The sequence below is a fragment of the Megachile rotundata genome, chromosome 15 (assembly GCF_050947335.1).
Source record: "Megachile rotundata isolate GNS110a chromosome 15, iyMegRotu1, whole genome shotgun sequence".
In the NCBI taxonomy this organism is placed as follows: Eukaryota; Metazoa; Arthropoda; class Insecta; order Hymenoptera; family Megachilidae; genus Megachile; species Megachile rotundata.
The window spans coordinates 6,551,078-6,574,991 of record NC_134997.1 but is presented as its reverse complement, the minus strand read 5'-3'; the positions used below and the strand labels follow the sequence as shown (position 1 = coordinate 6,574,991).

Sequence of the window (23,914 nt, the reverse complement as noted above, 5' to 3'; positions counted from 1 at the left end):
TTTGGAGAGTTGCTTACTGTAGTTTTGCAGAATTATTACTTTCGGCGTCCTCTGTGAGTGCACAAAGTTTGAATGAAAATGGTGTTTCAAAAGTCGTGAGTCCGCATAAAGCGATATTTTCTTGTACGATGCACGAGCTAGAAATTATACTGAGATTATAATCAGAAGTTATAGGTTGAGAGGATTGTCTTTGTATGATTATACCATATAACATTATAGATTTTATTATTGTTTTAGTTTAACCTTTTTAAATGGAGAATAATTTATTATTTACATGTTGCATATTTTGAAAAGATTATGATGGTGACTGCGTGTTGGATCGAGAAGGTTATGGTAGTACATCGAAACTGCATTTTGAACTGCGGAGGTTATGTTAGTATACCAATATCGATTAAAACCACAGTATAATTATGTACTATGTATAATTACGTATAGTTATGTAAATTTTCACTGGTGTGCGTAATATGTTAATTAGAAATTAAAATTGAAGTATTATCATAAATTTTGATGTGCACTATAGTGTAATATTAGAAGCGTTAGTTTGTAAGTATGGTACAATTATTTTGTCACGTTGAAGGTATTTGATGTGAAGATAAGTAAATTAGAAAAGTAAATGTTTAAGTAGAAATTTATAAATAAATTAGAAAAGTAAATATTGCAAAATTTATAGGTAATTTAGGCAAGTAAATATTACGAAATGTATAGGTATCTTAGAAAAGTAAATATTACGAAAATTGTAGGTTAATTAGAGAAGTGAATATTTCAAATTTTGTAGATAAATTGCAATTTTGTAAGGAAATTAAAAAAGTGAATACTAAAACGTTTATAGGTTAATTAGAAAAGTGAATATTACGAAATTTCTGGTAAATTAAAAAAATTAATATTAAGAATTTCTTGGGTAAATTAAAAAAGTAAAAAAATAGTATTGTATTACTTTATTTTATAACTAGTTAAATTCCTCTTGTTAAAACTAAAATTAGAATTAATGAAACTTATTATACTAGTTACATAATTCACAAAAATTGAAATACAACGAAATATAACAATATCAAGCTTAAATTTCGTGCCAAATTTCTATTTTAAACGAATTGCGCGAAACGTTAAAAAATGATTGCCATTCAAAGCAATAAGTAATTAGTATCATTTCCCCAAAGAAGATAAATCAAACGAAGAAGAAATAAAATTGTCACTACTTCACTTCGCGAATTATGCAAATTTTACAAGCTCTTCGAAGTTGTAAAATCAAAATTTGAAATTTTATTCGGCATAACCCATTTCACAGCTAAGCGGTAATGGCCCAAGTACATTTTGCAAGGTATTAATTTTTCGAACTTCAGTAGAAATAACTTCTCGTTTTACGAGTTGCCTTGTAATCCACGATTCCTTAGTTGTAAAGTTACATCTTGGCTGAAACGATTCTTGTTAAAAAGAAATTGTGTTTACGCCTCGCTCCTCAACTTTATTTCCCTTTGTCAATTTAATTTACCTTCAACGTCTACCTTTTCATTCAATCTTTTTTTTTTCTGTTTTCATGAAACTCGTTTTACATCTTGTAAATTGCTTTAATTATCAGGTGAAGTGTTTCGTAAGAGCTGTTTGATTTTAAGCTGCAAATGGCGAATGGTTGTTTTCGATTTTTTATGTTTTCAAATTTTCAAACTTTTTATTTTTCAAGTTTTCAAGCTTTAATATTTTTAAGTTTCTAAGTTTTCAATTTTTCAATTTTCATTTTTCAATTCTGCAATTCTTCAATTCTTCAATTTTTAAATTTTTAAAGTTTTCAAGGTTTCAAGTTTCCAAGTTTTCAATTTTTCAATTTTCGAGTTTTAGTTTTCAATTTTTCAGTTTTTCAAGTTTTCAAGGTTTAAAGTTTCCAAGTTTTCAATTTTTCAATTTTCGAGTTTTAAAGTTTTCAAGATTTAAAGTTTTCAATTTTTCAGTTTTTCAAGTTTCTAATATTTTAATTTAATAACTTCAACATTTTTAACTTTTCAAGATTTCATATTCCCAAATTTTAAAATGTTTCAATTCCCAAATCTGTCAAGTCTCAAAATGCTAAAAATGAGAACAATGGCGGCCATCAAGAATTGCCCTAACCTATCCATAAAGTACAATTTATTTACACAGAAACCATAATAATTAATATCAAAGACAAATCTCATTGAACGACACACTATTGATCCTTCTGTAACATTCCCGGGAATGTTACACTTCTACATTCAATAAATGAACCATTTCCATTACATGAATTATTTCATAAACCTATCTATAATATTACGACTGAATTGCTTTGAAGTTAAAAGTATGTGCAATCAAAAAAGTCGAAAATTTTTGAAATATTCTCTCAATGGTCTCTCCGGTATCGAAGTTTCCCCAATTTCAAATGTTTCTATCATCTGTAAACTCAGAATGTGCAACAGAACTTGCTTTCACGTCTCCTGATTCGATTGGATTACTTGAACTCGGCTCTTGGTAAAAGCGCGGGAAAATTGCGCTCTTTGAATGTGACGCGCAATACGTGTCCAAAAGTTCAACTTTTCTGAACGACAACTGATGTAATTCGATACGTGACTCTCGAGGACGTACGTCCGTCGAATTTTGGTCATATATTCACGAAATAGTTCCCCTCTTTTTATTAGACTCTTAAATTTAAACGCGACGTATCCATTCATGCATGTAAAAAATGATAAAGCAATATTTTTAACTTTTATGGATGGGAGAAGCTTATTTTTATAATTTTAACTGGTTTTTGACAGAAAATATTGTATATAAATTTTATTTTAATCGTAAAATTATAGTTTGGTTAGAAGTAGCAGTTTCAAACCCAACTAGGTAATATTACCCTATGGAATTTCATATGGGATTAAATATGTTTAACCTTTCGGACATAAGATTTTAAATTTCGAACTGATATTTAATATAAAATATTATAGGTTCTAAACGTTCGTTTCGTCGTCAAATTCTAATTGGGTTAAAATTAACGTTTTCGAACCCAGCTATGTAATATTACACGAAGGAATTTAATATGGCGTTGAATATTTCCCTTTATGAACACGAGGAGCTTTTAAATTTCACACTGATGTTCACTATATAATATTATAGCTTCTAAACGTTCTTTTTGTCGTCAAATTCTAATTGGGTTATAATCAACTTTCTGAAACCCAACTAGGTAATATTAAATATGCACAATTACCTAATATGGCGATAAATGCGTTTCACCTCTACAGGCATGAAAAGCTTCTAAATTTCAAACTGATGTTTACTATGAACTATTCTTAAAAATTATTAAATGTTATTTACCATAAAGTGCATTTAAGTAGCTGCTAAATGTTCTTTTGATCTCCAAATTTTAATTTTGTTAGAATCAACGTTTGGTTAGAATTAACATTCTCAAACCCAACTAGATAATATTACACACAGTTTAACATACCATCAAATATTGAAGAATAAACATATTTTACGCTGTAAACCAACTTTTCATCGTGTCATTTTTGTTAAAACGTTGATGGATACGATTTTTAAACGCGTTTGACACACAATTTTGCAGTGTTTGTCAAGAATTTCACGGTGTACCGGGTGCAACGTATGAAAGGGCTGCGTCTGTTGTTAAGTTTACTGAGTTAAATTAACCCTTTAAAGCCTAATATCGATTTTCGCTCGGTCTAACGGTGAATTGTTGTGGTATACAACATGGGAGCAAACTTATATGTGATTCGACTGAAAATTGATGACGCAGTTGAGAACACGCCTCCTGGGTGTTTGCATCAATCAAGTCTTCCTTTCTCCGCGAGAAGCTACATAAAATTTTGCTTTTGATGCTACATATATTACGTCACGTTTATATACCATGCCGTAACAAAATCAAATTTCCTACAAATTGCTATAAATTGCTGCATATTTGTACGTAGTTTGTGCAACGTACAGAGGAGATATTCGCTGTCTACCCGTCGTTATTTTGGTTATTTATTTTAAATATATCTTTCTGTCACAGGAGATAGAATAATATGGGTTTCGTATAAAATATTTCAGTAATCAAGTACGCTCTTTGAAAGAGGGATAAAAATTTGGGAGCTCCGAAATTTGACTTTCTAATTTTAGAATGTAGAAATATCGAATTTAAACATTTCAAACTCATGATTAGATTTCTTGTTTGTTAATTGTCAAATTTGCAAATTTGGAAATGTAAGAATTAAACAATTTTTAAGTATAAGTTTTTTATTTAAAAACAATATTATTGAAATTTGTTAAGCTTGAAAAATATCAACTTTGCAAATATACGGAATTCAACGATTTTTAACACGATTTTTTCGTTATCTTCGAATTTATACAATTAATAATAAAAAAAAGTAAATAGATATCTATTACCATAATTTCTAAAAAAATGTTTTTAATTAGAAACTTGATGCTTATGAAGTTACTTTCATCAGTTTGATGAATCCTGTACAAACGAAAAGTAGCTTTAATAGAAAATTTCTAAGAACCGTATACTTAGATAACCGCCGTCAAAGGGTTAACGATATCAAATTTATGGTTATTTTCATGAGGGAACAGCTTGATCGCAGCGATCTCAGTTTACCGGCTTCTCCAAATTTGATAATTTTGACGGTTCACGTAGCCATCCAGCTAGAAATGCGCCTCACTGCAGAAGATGGTGGTATTCAACATCAAAGATCTATCTCTCTCTCCCTCGATCATTGAACAGATTCTATTCGCAAACCCTCGTCTGAACGCGGCTTCTTCGCTCAAAGGTCGAGCAAGTTGGATCTTGTACGGAAACATCTGCACATCTATTCTTGTGATGCGCCATACCGGAGCCAGACTAACCTCCATTTCCTGTGCAAGTCTTCCCGTCAAAGTTCCAGGCTCTTGCTCCAGAATACCGTGGCTGCTTCAATGTTCCCTTGTGTCCTTGCCGTTTTCTGTTTTGCGGCTATTAAAACCGCGTCGTCAGCAACACTCCTGTGAATCGCTTCAATGCGCCACCAAATCGCGCCTCTTGAACGCGCCAGACCACTTTCTTAACAATTCCGAACTGTTGCAGCCACTTACCGACCAACTTTTAACTGAAACTTAGCAGCTCTTACAAATATGTAATATCTCTGCTGTGTCTCGTTTTCATTTATCAGCACAAGTATGTCGTATTGTTAGTTATTTAGAGACGATCAGACGCCGGACACTTTATGAAGTTTCAAGTCGATATTCATCTCTAGTTCTCACAATTTTCAAATCCGAAGTTTCAAAGAGGAAGTATAATGTAGATCTTTTCGCTTGCACTTTAGGGCCGAAACTACTGACAATTTTATGGATGTGGCTAAAGGACTACTTTGACCTAAATCACGTATGCCTTCAACAGAGAGATGATTAAACGTAAGACACTTCATATAGTTTGAAGTCGATGTTTATAAGTGGACCGTATAATATAACAGATATGTTCATAAGTGGACTGTATTAGATAATACATATGTTCATAAGTGGACTGTATAATATAACAGATATGTTTCCACTTATATTTAACGATGTTCAAACTGAACGATGTCCGATGTTCCGAAGCGTACAGTATGTATCCGATGTTCCGAAGCGAACAGTATGTGTCTGATGTTCCGAAGCGAACCGTCCATATCGTGTCTATCTGCTAGACTGCTTGTTTTGCAAGATGGCGGCTCAGTGCGGGCGTAATTTTTACGGACAAGGCTGAATTCCTGATTTCTGGGTACACAAATTTGGATGGAAATGAAAATCCGACTGTGGTATTCCCAAAAAACTGTAGCAAGTAATAAAAGCAAGTGAAGGAAACTGCAAATACTACTAAAAAGGTTCGGTAGATGTGAATGATAATAAACTAAAAATATGCGATGGAATGTGACTCAGGTGATGCTACTATTGATTTCAACTTAATGTGTCTGCAGAAATGATATATTCTATCGATAGAAACTTGTATTGGGGTCTAAAACAAAAGATGAGAAGAAAAACTAAAAAATACTTGCAAATATATAAATTTAGAAATGCATGTTAAATTTAAAGTTAAAAAGTATTAGTGCTTGCAGAAATAATGACTATTGCTGATTCTTTTGTGTAACAGTCAAATGTTAAATCTTCTAACACGATCTTTACATGATCCTTTACAAAGTATCCGAAGAAACTAAAACGATTTTAAAAAATATTCCATCAATACATTATTGTATCAACAGAAAGTTGGATCGAATTGCAATCCGCTATAGTATTTTATTCCACAATCTAACGATATTTCTATTACTCAGTAACATGGTATTTCAGGAAAAAAGCGAATCTGATTGCCCTGAAATTTTGTAAGTAGCTTTCATTTTGTGTAAAAATAAGATTAACAAGAAAGATTTTCAGAAATTCGAGGAAAAGTTTTGTGGTACCTACCTTATCGACGCAGCTTGCAAAGTTTGCACGTTTTCTACTTCAAAGATTAGCAAATCTTTTAATTCGTAGTTCAGAAAGTGACCTACTTGCGATATGTAAAGAGTTTCAGCTTCAGAAAGTTGCTAAATAATGAACTTCGTAAATTATACTACCAAATTTCCATTTCTCAGCATCAATGCGTTTGACGATAAAAAGTTACGGCATATTCAAATTTTGTACTTGTGAAATGGTCAAGTTACCCAGTTTTTAAATTTTAAACTTCGAAAGTAAAGAAAGAATTGAATTTTTAAGTTTTGAGCGTCAAAAATAAATGAAGTACTAAATTTTCAAAATTCAAACTTCAAAAATAAAGGAATAATTTAATTTTTCAAATTTACTGCTTTGAGAATGACTAAATTTCTATATTTACGAATTTGTAACATGGAGAATTTAAATATGACCTATTTCTATTTCAAAGGTTACAAAATTGATCAAACTTCCAAATCTACAAATTTTCAACACCAAGCGTTTCTTACTTTATCCGAGTCTCCACAATTGTGTTAAAAAATGGCGGGTTAAATGACGATGTAGAGTCTGATGGAAGAAAGGCAAGAACGGGAACCATTTTCCTTTACCAACAATAGATCTGGTACAGGCAAAGTTGAACGTAAAAATACTGACATATGTCACTAGCACGGTTTACTGACACAGTGTAAACTTATTCTAAATATTTACCAAAGTCCTTCATCTTCATAAAACAACCGCGGATACTTATCGAACCACCCTGTACACCATATAGGACATAAGCAGGGTAGCGCGACGCGAAGTACGCGGCAACCGCAACATACGCAGGAACGTGAACTTGGCACCAAAAGGAAACCGAGATTGTGTAGAACATCGGCGTAGCGACATTAAAACGAAGCATAAACCGTGAGTCGACACGCCACGGTACCCGATACACAGTCGACGTTATGTAAGCTTCGGTTACTTAACCTACACCGGGGAAATCCTAAGCACTTTCGCGCGATTTCCAACCTGATTAATGCCTTTGAATGTGTAGTTTGCATGGTCGCGTGCATAGATGGCTTTTCTCGGTTAAGGAGATGCTTGCTTCAGGAGAAGCAGCCTCCCGTCGTTCGCTTGATCCGCTCTTGTTCCTTGCGTGTCAACACCTGCCACACGCCCCACCGCGCGGCTCAAAAGATGACAGCTGAGAGCCAAACAAAATTTCTATTCTACCTGGAATGCTTAGCGTGTGCTCTCGACTTGGACTTCTTTTAAATGTTAAACGTTGAAAGTATCACAAATGCATCGCGAGTGCGTCACTAGTATCACAAGTGCGTCATAAGTGTGTCACGAATATTACAAGTGCGTCGTGACTGCGTCATGAGTATTACAAGTGCGTCGCGAGGATAACGAATGTTGCTTTTCCTTTCGAATCTCTTAATTTTTTATCTCAAATTTTTTATTTTTGAGAGTTTGCGGTTCTTAAAAATTCCACATTTGTACTTGACTCTATGTGGTAATACTCATCACAAAATTTATATGGAATTAATCTCATTTATATTATATCATACGTGTTTAAATATTGTATACCTAATTTAGCTTGGACTTTTAATTAGTACATAACGAAGTTCCTCGATACGTCGATGCAATCAATCCTGCAATAAGTATATATAAATAGGTTAACCCAGAAACAGAGAATTCTATTGTACACCGACCTTTTGATATTTAACCCCTTGCTATATAATAGCGTGTCACACCCGTGACGCACACTACAGCTCGAATGCGACACACCAGACTCGTATTTTCACCGCAATTTAATTTTGGATTCAGTTCCAACTAGTCCGCACAATCGGGGATAACTAGGATTAAATATGCCTAATGTTTTATCCTTCTTTATTTGACTTGGTATTGTAGATTAGTTTACAAGTTTAGCACTAATCTTAATTTACAAAATTTTAGACTTAACCTACAAATTATAAACTAATCTTAATCTGCACAATAGTAGACTAATTTTAACCTACAAATTTTATACTAATCTCAACCTAAAAGTTTGCAAAACTTATACATTTGTGGACTAACCTTACCCTTCAAAGTAGACTAATCTTAACCTACAAATTTGTAGTCTAATCTTAATTTACAAAATTCTAGACTTAATTTACAAATTTTTAACTAATCTTAATCTATAAAATAGTAGACTAATCTTAACCTACAAATTTTAAACTAATCTTAATCTACAAAATATTAGACTAATTTTAATTTAAAAATTTCATACTAACCTTAACCTAAAAATTTGCAAATTAATTTTAACCTACACATTTGTGGACTAACCTTGCTCTTCAAAATAGACTATTCTTAATCTACAAATTGTAGACTAATCCTAGTTTACAAAATTTTAGACTTAACCTATAAATTTGTAGTCTAATCTTAATTTACAAAATTCTAGATTTAATTTACAAATTTTAAATTAATATTAATCTATAAAATATTAGACTAATCTTAATTTACAAATTTCATACTAATCGTAACCTAAAAATTTGCAAACTAATTTTAACCTGCACATCTGTGAACTAACCTTGCCCTTCAAACTTGACTAATCTTAACCTATAAATTATTCACTAGTTTTAACCTATAAATTATAAACTAATCTTAAGCTATAAAACTAAAGATTAACTTTAACCAACAAATCAGACTAAAAGTTTGTAGGTTGCGAAATTAAGAGTGAACCCGTAACAATTAAAGAGGAATACGTGAACAATTAATTAACGTCCACATTTCGTCCTTGTTAAAAATAGTTTCCCGAGTATTAAAGGAAAAGGTGAATCCTCGTGTGCGTTCAGGTACGAGACACTTCCTCATAAAATATTTCCGTGTCGAGTCGTAATGCGTTTCTAAATTCAGTCGAGACGGGGGCGCTGCATGTTATGCCGAGTTTACGCTACCGGCGAATACTGCGAAGTTTTTCGTCCCTTGGAAAGAGACTTCACAGCAACCCAACCGGGGATTTCGAAATTACGGTGGACTCTAATTTAACGAGATTCTTTGTGCTGAACTGGTGCACGAAAATACACAGAACCCATTGCCTTTTAATAGGTGCAAGTGTGAAAAGCAGTGAGTTAAATGGAAATTTTGCCGCGTCTACATACACACCACGCGGATATAAAACTTCGTTAAAACAAGAACTAAAACGCTCGTTTTCTAATAATTTTATGAAAAGGACATTATTTTCAGGGAATTATTTGCAATAAGCAACCACTTTATGTTCAACCTTTGATGTCGTAATAGCTTTGAAAGTTTTAAAAAATGGTTAGGTGTTATGTATAATGTGTGTATAAAGTATTGTTACAAGTACCATGAACACATGTTACTGTGTATAGGTATAAAGTATACAAAAATTCAATTATATTTATAGTTACAGTTTTATGCAATATATTGGAAGGATAGTTTTCAATATTATATCACTGTGAAATGTTACAGTTATAAAAATTAAAATTACTTGATGTTTTATTTGGACTTTGAACCACCATAAGTGGTTCTGAATATACAACTTTTTATTAATAATTCATAGAACGATAATTTTTTATTTATTGTTATTACTGTAAGCGTTTATATTAAAACATAATATGTAATCCTAAAATATATTATTCTAAATTTTGACATATTTTACGTACATATTACTATTATATAATATCAAGTAACATTGTTTATTAATGAAATGAGGTTATTTATTGTAAGTACAGAATCAATACACAAAATATTTTATTAATATGCAGAACAAAATTAATATACAGAATTACATAGAAAATATACAATATTTAATGAGCGAATGTTATACAGTTGCAAGACAGCAGAAACTTCTGAAATGGAATTAAAACGCGCTTAATCAACGTCAATAGTAACAATGGACGTTTCAGGTAACCGATACATTTGCAATGGCGGAAATTCGACGTTATTCCGCAGCTGCGGTTGGCTGCTTTTTCTCAGCGAACGTTGATGGTCGTTTTCACTGAAAAATGAGTGCTTCTTGCAGCGTACGGTTGTTTGTCGAATTGCACACCATAAATTAAGCCCAACAGCAGCGGCGTGCCGGAAGAAAAAAATACATTCGAACGAAGAAACACTACCGGTAAAACCGTAGAGGTGCTCAACAAAGAAATGCATTACCCGAAACAATAGAGAATGTATGACCTACTGAATTTTCACTCGAACGTTTAGTATAAGTAGCCTCGTGTGAATAAACTTGTCAATATTGTATCCATTTTTTAATAATATTTAGCTCGTCTACAGCGGAATTTAAATTGGAATTTAATCTGTTCGGAGTTTATTAAATCCTGCAGGAAATCGAGGATTAATTAAATTTATATATAACTCGATTTTAAGCCGTATTATATGTTCTGTTCCATGTACTCGGATTTATTATACGGAGAGTCATTAAGTGATGTTGATGAAATAATTTGGATTTCACTGAAAATATTATAATTAGAAGGCGGCATGGTACTTGCCTAATTTCGAAGTTTATTTCTGTACACAGGATCTAGATTTGCGTCATTATTATTACTCATAGCAAACAATGTTTCAAATGAAGTTGAATGGTTTTAAGACGGCCATATGCTGGTGGTATATTTTTTTTGTAGGTGGACGTGTAAAGGACATATGAAGGTCATTAATGTTATTTTAAATAGAATCATATATTTTTGATTGCGTCAGCTGATACTCCTTCATATTCTTTACAAAAAAGTATTAATCTATTTATGTGAAAAAATCATTAGTTTAGGAGATATTTTAATTCTAACTTGTTAGGAAATCGTGACTTTCTGGTCACTGTTTTAATTTGGTTTATGCAAAACTCTTATCTATTAATTAACAAAAATCTTTAACACTTTTAAAACCTGTAACACTAACAATAACTTTTAAAGAAACTTTACTTAAACACTATTTAAAAAACTCAAAACATTTATAACGACTTTTACGACTTTCTTCCGTCTAATCTCTAAACGCCCTCCTTCTGCTGAAGTCTCCAATCAACACTCTTTTATTCCGCTTGCCTTTTCAAAGAAGAACGAATGAACGCCCGCTCGCTCTTACAAAGTCTTGCAACGTCGGTAACTCTTACACAAATGATAAATAATTTAATAACATTCATTACCGACGTTCGGTCACTGTCAGCTGTTTTGTCATTTTCTCATTCCCACACTTGGATATTTCAAAACTTTCACGTCACCAAAGATCTAAATTTGTAACTATGAAAAATGACTAAGATTTGATAATTTGATATCTGAATACTTTTCAGATCTGAACTCCAAAATCTCCCAACTGAAGTTTCTGTATTTTTATACGTCAGATTTATTCCAGCTATGAAAAGTAGTGTCAGAACCTTCAAAAGGATCGATGGCTTCCGTATACCTTAATTGAAAAAGATCAATTACCACAGAAATAGTAATCGTACGCATTGGAGAAGGTAATGCGAAATGGTTCCTTTTACAGGCCGAAAATTCGGTTCGGTAACGTATACAACGTTCAATAATTGCTTTCGACTTGTTCGGTATAACAAGGTGGTTCGCAAACTATTCGGCCAAAATGTTCGTAGTCGTCGCGAAAATGGGACGCAGTCGTTCTCAAATTGATAACGTGCACGCGCACATCGGTACACCCTGCTCCTGCGAGCTCCTATATTTGTCATCCTGGACAATCCAGTCGGTTTATCCTCTGGTAGCCGATTTTCTCTGCATTCTGCGCCATCCTGGCGCATTTAACGGGCAAGAATGCACGCGTGACAGAAATGCCGTGGCGTCGCCCGAGGCGGTCCAAGTATAAACCCACGAGCACACATAAATGCGAGGAACGGAAGGAGACGATGAACAGGCTGGCAGACCTGTTCAAGAATAGACTCCAACGCTGTTTAATGAAACTGCTATTTAAACTAGCCTCTCACTGAAATATTGTTTTCTTCAATTACGTTTCATTAGGGAATCAATTTTAGATGCTTCACATTCAGTTTTTGCTTTCATATCACGCTCGCATTGTTCCAAAATATAACTTCCTATTGATACGAGTCGTTTATTTTCTTCGTATTCAGACACTCTAGCAGCCTTCTTTCATTTTTCGGGGGTCGTATTTTTGTTACTTAGCGTTACTAAAACAGAAGCTAAATTGCACCGTATTCGGCTGAAAATAGTTTTGCGCCACTTTCATAATGAACATTTTTCCAATAACGTTAATTAACTAGCGTTCAAATGTTAGTTTATTTAAATTCTAACTTTAAAATAAAATTATTCACTGTAGATTGCAGGTATTTGCAAAATGACTTTAACAAGTTAGAAATATAGAAATTTAAAAATATTATGAATTTTAAGAGTTTGGAATTCAAGGTTAAGAAAGTTGAGAAGAATGTTTTAACATATTTTTATTATTCATGTAATGTTATACATTCAATGAAAAATTTGTGTTTTGTTCTACGCTAAAACATAGAGCAGTTCTACTGCAAGCTAAGAAAAGGTTATCTTAAAAGCAGTGAACAGCAAATGGTTCCAGCGCCGCCATTTTCCCATATAATTCCAGAATGTGCAATAAAACTCTTAAAACGTATTATTTATTTATTTCTTTCACTGTAAAACATCGAATACTTGAAATAATCTTTGGACAAATGTTTCAAATAAAACTAAAATAACTTTTTTTTAATATAAATGTATTTATAGACCTTTTCATGAAAATTAACATAAATAAAAATAAATAACTTCGAATGAAATTTTTCAAACACTACGTAAGTCATTTTTACTCAAAACATTAGAAATACTAGAATTAAAAATTTCATCCCAAATTCTGAAGAGTACAATTTTAATTCAATATGAACAAATTGATTCCAGAAAGTAATTCGTTTTGGTTTCACATAACTTTATTTCGTCCGAAAAGATAGAAGATTTTTAACATTTCCAACTCTGTAGTCGTCTAAGTTTTAACCCTTAATGGTCACACTGGGTATATAACGACCCCAGCCAATTTACCTTCATTTTTATCCACTTTATGTCCTGAAAATTTGAATACCTTTTTTGAAAGAGCCGTACTGTTATTTCACCTAAAATTTTAGCTCTTTTTATTAAAATCCACAAAAAGTTTTCTGTGAAAAACATTTTTCCAATTTTTGTACATTTCTGAATTTTTTCATATTCATCTAAATTTACTGAAATGAAGTGTAAAGTGTATTGAAACTTTCAAAGGTTGTTTCACGTTGAAATGAGTAGCTTTGTAAGAATTTTTACTGGGTCTTAAACGTACCAGAATAGTATGTTATTTAGTACAAGTATGTTATAAGTACGTTACAAAGTGTGACCATTAACTTGAATATACAAACGTTAATATTCAAAGGTTCACTTGTATAAAGCTTGAAACCCCATTTTTTTCAAAGGTAGTTGTTCAGAATTACGTTCCCGACAACCCCATTCCTGGACACTACTTGTGAGACACCTAGTAGATCTCCATACGGGCGTTTCGCTCGACTGCCACCGATATAAAACTACACCTTATCCATTTTAATTCGTCCGATAATTTCCGGTTTATGGTTGTTGCAGGAGAGCATCCAGCGGCGATGCAACACGGGAACTCGAGCAACAGCGGTGCAGCTACGAGGACTCTGGCGTTGCTCCTGTTGCTTCTGCACGCCGGTTCGTTCGCGAGGTGACTGGTCGATCACGAATCCTTGCAATAAAACCGAGAGCAAACGTCGTTTCTCCTTTACATAACCGAACAGAGGCGGAGGAGTGTTTGTGGATGAGCAAGGAAAAGACGAAGAAGATTGCGAAAGGAAACTGCGTCTCTATCAGCGTCGACGACCTCGTGGCCCCTATACATACATCATCCTCCATCTTGCTCTCAGCAAAGTGATCATCAAAGAGACTCCTAAGGAAGAAAACTCGAGTATCTCGAGACTGATTGCATCCGTGGGCTCTGCTCGCACTTTCTGCTGTTCATCGATATCTTCGTAATTCTAGCCATTGAATCGCCTCCAACTCGAGTTTAGTAAATCTACACTGTGTCCTAATAGCGATCGAGGCTCCGGAGGCGATCCACAAGTGACAAAACTGTTCTCCGGCGATGTATATTCTTCGTTCGAGGTGTGTCTGTACAGACTGGCTACCGTGATTTTTGTTTTCGTTCCAAGGACGGTCGAAGGAACTCTTGTGAAGAGAACTCGACGACATGTAAATGGGTGTTTAGTATGATACAAGTTGGACTCGATGCGATCCAACCGGGACGCTTAGCGTCCATGATAATGAGGATCTGTGCAGCTGGTACTCGCGATCAAACGGGCGCCAGTCTCTTGCCAAGTTGGACTAACGCCATGTTTCTGGGTAACGTTTCTTGCTGGATGTTTTGCGAAACGAGACGGAGCTAAATGGCACTTTAAGGAACACGACGGACAGTGTCGAGGAGCTGTTTAGGTGAACGATACACCGAAAGACTGCTGATTTATCTTGCCTTTCTACGGTTATTGATTTCCTTCTCAGACCAAGTATTTGCTTTCGAGATAAACTTGCCTAATACACTTCTATGACATCACACTTTATTTTTACTTATAACTCTGTCGCTTTTATTTCGTTACTTGCAGTTTATTTTACGGTGAGAGGTATGTTACTTTTTTGATGTGTACATATTTGCATTTTTGGACGATTGTTTAATGGATACAAATTTAGTTCGTTCTCGCTGACAGGTGTAAATGATAAATATGTAGTTTATGCAAATGAAAATCATCGTTCCATTTTTACCTTCGCTTCAAAAATGTAACATCGCTGTCCAAACGTATCACAATTACTGTATCCCAATATTTTAATACCACTAACGTCGATCAAAATTAAAAATCCGCCATTTGATATGCAGCAATCTATCAAAACTCGAACAGGAGAAACAACATCAGAATTGTGATTAAAACTGCAATTTATCAGGTGACATCGGTAACTTAGCTTATAAAATGTTGGTCAGCAGGAGATTGACGGCGTTGATCAGCGACCGGCATGAATTTTGAAGCGTCAATTACCTGGATGATATAACGCCAGCCGGTATTGCCATTTAAATCACGCGACCGACAAGCAGCTTGTTGAAGAAAAAGTTATTTCTGGTTAACAACGAGTAGCGGGGAATTTAAATCTTCGGCGGTGAGGCGTTGTTGCGATAAAGGCAGTCTTTCATGAGAGCTACTTGTTCCGTGACAATTCCACATGCAGCCGCAATAATTTTCGCGATCAAACGGCACGCTGCACCACCCCGGTTAATAGTATCGTCTGACAGTGACAAACGAGCAACCTACGAAAGGACCAGAGAAATTAATAGGTGTTGGTTTACTGGTTTCTCTTCGTTGGTTCAGCGAGCTTTGTGCTACAGACAATGTACTTTTTCCGGAAATCAATTTGACGTTTAAGAAAATCCGCAACGATGCGCGTAACGGTGTTTACTTTACCGAACTGCAAAAATCGTGGAAAGCACGAAAGGTAAAAAGTTAATGTTCCTCTTTCGATTGTGTCCGTTTCAATTTACATATCTTGCAATTTCTTCATTATTTAACTATTTGCATTTTCAAAAAATAGGTCCTTTATTAACAAACTTCTATAGTACCAGATTTGTCACAGAAACTATACATATTTACAAATTTCTATATTTCAAAATATATGTACTTTTGGGCGCCATGTTTGGAATTTTCTATATTCCCTTAATTGACATATTTCTATTTTCTCAAATTAAAATATCCCTAGATAGGATTCAATTCCATCATACTGGCATTCTAATGTTTTTACGTGGTCTTAGATTCTAATATTTCTAAATTCTGATATCACTATAAAATGATGTCTCTACAACACGATGTCCCTATATCACGATATTCCTATATTCCAATATCCATATAACTTGATATTCCTACATACGAATATCCCTACATTTCGAAACACCTATATTCTAATATACCTATATCCCGGTGTACCTATGTCATAATATTTCTATGTCCCGGCATCTCTACATCATGATATTCCTGTATTCCAGCATCTTTGTATACCTCTGTCCACATAACCTTATACTCCTATAATCCGATATTTCTATAATCCGACATCCCTACGACTCTGACATTCCTACGTTACTGATACGTCTATGTCTCCAATATCCCTACGTCCATATTTCTACGTTCCTGATATATCTATGTCCGAATCTCCTTACATCTTAATATTCCTACGTTGGGACATCCCTACATCTTTAGGTCCCCCATATTCTTATGTCCCAACCACCTTACATTTAAATATTCCTGGAGCCTGACATATTTACATCCCAATCGCTCTACTTCCCTGATATTCTTACATCCTAATCTCCTTACATCTCAATGTTTGCACGTCTCCTATATCACTGCGACCCGGATGATATTCCTATTTTCCCTATATTCCTACGTTCTGATATCCTTATGATCACAATATCGCTGCGTCATCTATATTTCTGGGACCCCAATGTCTCTATGTCCCAATATCCTTATGACCCGGAAATTCATACGTCCAATATCCCTACGTCCCCTTCACTCTGGGACCCCAATGTCCCTATGTCCTAATATTCTTACGACCCCGAAATCCATACGTCCTGATATCCTTACGTCCCAATCTTCCTATATCCCAATATCTCTACGTTCCTTATATCTCTGCGTCCCCGATATCTCTACGTCCCTATCTCCCTATTTCCCAATCTCCCTATGTCCCAAACGCCCTATGTCTCAATTTCCCTATATCCCAATTCCCCTATGTCTCAATGTCCCTATGTCCCAATCTCCCTATGTCTCAATCTCCCAACGTCCCAATCTCACTGTGTTCCAATCTTCCATGTCCCAATCTCCTTATGTCAAAATCTCCCTATGTCTCAATCTCCCTAGATCCCAATTCCCCTATGTCTCAATCTCCCTACGTCCCAATCGCCCTATGTCTCAATCTCCCTATATCCCAATCACCCTATGTTCCAATCTCCCTATGTCCCAATATCCCTACGTCCCAATCTCCCTACGTCCCAATCTCCCTACGTCCCAATCTCCCTATGTCTCAATCTCCCAACGTCCCAATCTCACTGTGTTCCAATCTTCCATGTCCCAATCTCCTTATGTCAAAATCTCCCTATGTCTCAATCTCCCTATATCCCAATTCCCCTATGTCTCAACTCCCCTATGTCTCAATCTCCCTATGTCTCAATCTCCCTATATCCCAATCACCCTATGTTCCAATCTCCCTATGTCTCGATTTCCCTACGTCCCAATCTCCCTACGACCCAATCTCCCTACGTCCCAATCTCCCTATGTCCCACTCTCCCTATGTCCTAATCTCCTTTCATCCACCAATATCCCTACATTCCCGACGACCCTACATCTCTATAATCCAAGAACCATTGTCCATTATATCCCTAAATGCTCGTGCACTCAACGAATACTACAATACTGCAAATTAAATGGGAATGCGCGTTATTCAGTCGTTAATTAATTTTCTTGGGGAGAGGTTAATTTTTTGATAAACGAACACAACGCATTTAAATTGTTCTTTATATAGGGTATAACATTCTATGCAAGCAGGATGTTGGAAACTAAATACAGGCAGCAAAAATGGAGAACAAACAAGTGGAATTGTGAGAACGAGTGCAGAGAGCGCAGTGGAATATTGACACAATTTCGACGGAACTTATTTGTGTACAAGCAGGAAAGCGAAAGAATCGCAGGTGACCCTTGAACAACGCGCTACTTGAACTGCACGAAGTTTCGAATAACAGGGCGAAAAGAATTGACAACCCTTGAATAATACGATACTCGAGGTGCACGAAGTTGGAATAACACGGTCACTCGATGAAAGAGTAGAATTTACAATTAGTCTTGCGAACGAACCATGTGCGTTAGGATTTTCCACATAAAACGGCGGATTTAGGGATATAAAATGGCTGATATACGGTTTCATAACGTAATACTTTTATTTACGTGTTGTTCGTTCTGGATGATGTACTTTTGTACTGCTTACACTGGTTAATTTTATAAATATAGCTGTAATAAGATGTTGCGTACAAAATGGTGGATGTAGAATCATAAAATGGCTGATATATTTTATAACATACTACTTTTATTTACGTGTTATTCGTTCTAGTTGATTTACAGTAATTTTATAATGCCTACACAGTTACTCTTGTAAAGGAATCTCTTCCATTAAGGCGTTGCATACAAAATGGTGGATTTAGAATCACAAAATGGAAGATACATGACTTGACAACATAATACTTTTATTTACATATTGTTTGTCCTATTTAATTCACAGTAATTTTATACTGTTTACATAGTTACTCTTGTGAAGGAATCTCCTCCATTAAGGTGCTGCATACAAAATGGTGGATTTAAAATGGCGGATACATGATTCGACAACACAATACTTTTATTTATGTATTGTTCGTTCTAGTTGATTGACATTATTTTTACACTGTTTATACACTTACTGTTAGTATTGTGAATATACCATGTTTATTAGTATGCTGCATATAAAATGATTTGAGGACACAAAATGACTGCCATATAATTTGATAACAATATTCTACTTTTCCTATTACTTACTATTATTAATTTACGATATTTCAGTAATGTGAATACAATTACATGTGTATTAAAGCGCTGCACAAAATGGTGGATTTAGTGATGTAAAATGGCTGGCATATTTGGTAACACAAAAGTCTAGTTTCAATATAGTTTATTATGCTTAGTTTACAAAATGTTTATATTGTTTACACAATAATCTTATATAAAAACATGTGTTCTGATGTTACACACAAAATGGTGGATTTATAAACATAAAATGACTGACATAGGGTTTGATAACTCTTTGGTTTTTATTGTCCTTTATGGTTGATACTTTATATAAATAGTCCTGTAAAAAATGGCATATATCGTATACAAAATTCAAGGACATAGAATAACAGCATAAAACACTTGTTTCCACATTATTTATTATAAGTTTACAAGATTTCTATACAATTAATCACATTCACTGCGTACAAAATGGTGGAATTAGTAGCATAAAATGGTTGATAAATATTCGAGAGAAACTTTCTACAATATCTCAAAGTAACCAGAAGGCATAAAAGTATTTTCCACGTGAGTTGATTCAAACAATCCGATCTCCGCGTTTTATTTTCCCACCTCGCACAGGCGTACAATTTCCCTGGGGGTTAAAAAAAAGAGATAAAGAAAGTGTCCGTGAAAATAAAAATAAATTCCAGTTCCACGTGCTCGTTTAAATATTCCCTAGAGACGGAGGTTCTAACTGGTGCGCATTAGTAGCTCGCTTGGGATCATCGAAATTCGAAACGTTACCCAAAACCGAGCTCACCGCTGCAGATCCTTAATTTCGGATCGACATACGAGACCATCACATATCCGTGTACGTATAATAAAATCGATAAGTCGTAGAACTAGGAACGATATGCATACCCGAGACGCGTGGAAGAACGTGAACTCTTCTACGAGTGACGAGGTTTGTCGTAGTTTTCAATCGAAAATTCCTCGAATCCACGATTGGACAGAAAGGAATTAACATTTCGAAAACCATTTTAACGCGTTTCGATAAATATTGAGGGGGTGATCGTTAAAAAATGAGAACGTGATTTTTAGAAAATTCGAGTCATTTTTTAATTAACCAGGCGAAAAATGATTCGGTGTTGCAATTAAAATTGTATGGTTGACAAATTTTACGAGTGTTAAAAGCTTAATGCTTCAATTTTGATTTATTTTTTGCAGAGTTAAGCATTTTTCGAGTAACGAATGTAAATTTTGAATGACACAATGTTTTCGAACATAAAAATACGTTGCTTTCTGGGAAAAGTTTTTTATTTTTTTATTTGCAATAAATGTTCGTTGCTTTGGTATGACGATTTAAATTATCTGAAATGTTTTAATATTTCATTTTTAAATTTTTATTATGATAAATTATAGTGTATTGATATAATGTAAATTACTGATAGTAATATTACAATTTTAAAAGTTGAAAAATTAGGATTGAACTCTTGGAAAGTTAAAAATATCGACTGAAACCAGATCGTTTTGAAATATTAATTTATTCCAGCGGAAATGAAACTGCGTATTTTAAAACTTGAATATTATCTCATTATACGTAACATTTAAAATGAACATTGGGAAGAAAGGCTCATTTATAACAAATAAACTATAGTAATTAATAATTTAAAAATTGGTTAACGAGTTGCATGTTATTAATTAATGACTGATTATTAGAATTAATCATAAATTAAATTCGTTGAAGTTTGTTTTATAAATTACTGATTCATAATAACTAATATTAATTGATAAATTTAATAGTTGATTATTAAAGTTAATTATCAAATACAAATTAATAACTTGATAATATTGTTAATTTAACTTTGAGAATTATTATTAAAATTTATTTTGGAAATTATTTATTTAAAATGATTAATAGTGATTCATTATTAAAATTGATTAACAATTAGAAAGTAATAACTGATTAAAAATAAACATTTTTTAACAATAAAATTATTTAAACTTGTTTCAGAAATCATTTATATTTAATAATTTAATACTTATAATTATTATTTCTTATTATCATTGTTATTATTTTATTATTCTTTATTATTAAACATTCCGCATTTATTATTAATCATCAATTAAATTCATTCAAGTTCTATGAATTATTTATTTATAATAAGTAACTGATATTAACTATTAATTTAATCATCAATTATTAAAGTTAATTGTCTATTTTAAATTAATGATTAATTAATACAGTTATTCTTTAATTATTCTTTAATAATTAAACTCACTCAAATTTGTTTTATTATTAATTTGTAATGAGTAATTGGTCTTAATTCTTAATTTAATAACTGATTAATTCAATTAATCAGCCATAAATTAATCTTTGAGAGTAATAACAATTTGATGAATTATTTGATAATTATTGATAAGTAATAATTGGTACTAATTAATTTAAATCTTTTCTATTTTTAAGTTTTAAAATTTTTTACATTTTTTAAGTTTTACAATTTTCTACATTTTTCAAATTAAAAAAAAAAACAATTCTTAAGAGTTGTAAAAGTTTTACAATTTTAACTTATATCTAAATAAACTAAATAATAACACTGGGAGTTAACATCAAAAAATTTATTCAACAATTTTCACAATTGTAATTAACATGTACATTCCCTTAAACACCCATACATCATCACGTTTAAATAAATTATTCTCATCTCCCACACAGTCCCCCCGCCATATTTAAATCCAAAATGGCCAAAAATAAACCGGCGACTTGAAAATTAATTAAACGTAAAATCGCAAAACAGCTTTCACAGAATTCCGCATATTTTGCATACATTAAATCACACTCGCAACAAAGTAAAATTACTTAGTATTTTCCATAAATTCGTTGCCGGAGTTTACATCGTATTCAAGGAACTTCGAAGACGCTCTTCAAATCTGTCCGAAGTTCCGCCATCTTGTCAGAGCATCTTTGATTGTACTTCCGAACAATATTTATAACTTTCCGAGCGTTCGCTTAAGGATGTTTCAGTCGAAGACCCACGGGGTATTTTCCTACGAAATAAACTCTGTCCATCTGGCATCGAGGAAACTGCTTCGACGTGTATCGACGTTTCTTGGTGCGTTTATACCGGTACTTCAGCCGCGTACATCCAAATGAACAAGTCGTGGAGGTTTAACTGATCGATTTCGAATGAACGAATCCTTTGTAAACATCGGATCAAAGCAACCAGTTAATTAACCGTGAAATTTCTCCACAACAATGATTAATTACAAACACTGCTAAGAATTTAATAAGGTTACGTTTGTGGAAACGTTTGAGCTTTCGTTTGTGGATTCTACTTTGTGCGAAATCGATTTGTGATTACCTTTAAACGTGCGATTTTAAACACAGGGTCAAACGGGACCCGAAGGTAAGAAATTTTGCAGGTTATTTTTGTGATTATTGGTTATTAATGGACGTGTAGAATAAACAAGGTATGAAGTTTATGATTTTTTTTAAATTGTGAAAGAAATGAAATTTCAGGAAAAATTTATGTTGTTTTACTTGTTTTGTGGTTTGAGGAATAACATCATTTAGGGGAGAAAGATATTTGGGGAAGGTGTAATAAGATATTAGTGGAATAATGGCGATATAAGGAGGGGGTGTTTGTAATATGATAGAGATGACAGAGATTCAAAAATTTGCGAACTTCAAGTTTTTATATTTTTAAATTTAGAGGATTTAGGTTAAAAAATTATAAACTTCTTGAAATGTTAGTTTTCTAAATTAGTAATTTCTATTTTCCAATTTGTGATGTGTCAATTTTTCAATTCTTCAATTTTCCTATTTTCCAATTTGTGATGTGCTAATTTGACAATTTTTCAATTTTCCTATTTTCCCATTTGCAATGTGTTAATTTCACAATTTTTCAATTTTCATATTTTCCAATTTGCAATGTGTTAATTTCACAATTTTTCAATTTTCATATTTTCCAATTTGCAATGTATTAATTTCTCAATTTCTTGATTTTTCAATATTTCTATTTTCCAATTTGTGATGTGTCAATTTTTCAATTCTTCAATTTTCCTATTTTCCAATTTGTGATGTGCTAATTTGACAATTTTTCAATTTTCCTATTTTCCCATTTGCAATGTGTTAATTTCACAATTTTTCAATTTTCATATTTTCCAATTTGCAATGTGTTAATTTCACAATTTTTCAATTTTCATATTTTCCAATTTGCAATGTATTAATTTCTCAATTTCTTGATTTTTCAATATTTCTATTTTCCAATTTGTGATGTGTCAATTTTTCAATTCTTCAATTTTTCTATTTTCCAATTTGTGATGTGCTAATTTGACAATTTTTCAATTTTCCTATTTTCCCATTTGCAATGTGTTAATTTCACAATTTTTCAATTTTCATATTTTCCAATTTGCAATGTGTTAATTTCACAATTTTTCAATTTTCATATTTTCCAATTTGCAATGTATTAATTTCTCAATTTCTTGATTTTTCAATATTTCTATTTTCCAATTTGTGATGTGTCAATCTTTCAATTCTTCAATTTTCCTATTTTCCAATTTGTAATGTGCTAATTTGACAATTTTTCAATTTTCCTACTTTCCCATTTGCAATGTGTTAATTTCTCAATTTTTCAATTTTCATATTTTCCAATTTGCAATGTGTTAATTTCTCAATTTTTCAATTTTCCTATTTCCCAATTTGTAATTCTCACATTCCTAAATTTGTCAAATTCATTAATTAAAATGTTTGCGAACAACCAAACTTTTTAACTGACAATTAAACTTTTTAATTTAATTTTGATTTTAATCTAATTTTGAAGTTTACAAAATTCTAATTTCTCAAGTCTCGCCATTCTAAAACTCACAAATTTTTTAATTTTCAAATGAACTCATGTTATAAAATTCCAAGAATCTCCAAAGGTCTTAAAATTCAAAGAATTCCGCTTCTCCAAATTCTCAGAATTTAAAAATTTCAAAAGATTTCAATTCTCCAAATTCCCA

The 23,914-nt window shown here is 33.0% G+C and overlaps 2 protein-coding genes across 15 annotated transcripts in view; one reads left to right on the top strand and one right to left on the bottom strand.

Moving 5' to 3' along the window:
* The window catches only part of LOC100876585 (opioid-binding protein/cell adhesion molecule homolog), a 657,546-nt gene that overhangs the window by 445,378 nt on the left and 188,254 nt on the right, over nucleotides 1-23,914 (top strand). For 12 of the 14 annotated variants that reach the window (XM_076540714.1, XM_012288703.2, XM_076540720.1 and 9 more), the window contains one exon: nucleotides 13,935-14,922. The exons of 1 other annotated variant lie outside the window; for it this stretch is intronic. In XM_076540714.1, coding sequence (XP_076396829.1) covers nucleotides 13,935-14,247 — 313 coding nt within the window. In that variant the 3' untranslated portion in view covers nucleotides 14,248-14,922. Of the gene's footprint in view, nucleotides 1-13,934; nucleotides 14,923-23,914 lie in introns of those variants that run through there. One more of the 14 variants, XM_012288704.2, reaches the window with a different exon arrangement.
* LOC143265949 (uncharacterized) overlaps nucleotides 1-23,914 on the bottom strand; it is a 199,091-nt gene that overhangs the window by 172,444 nt on the left and 2,733 nt on the right. The gene's annotated exons all lie outside the window — the stretch shown is intronic.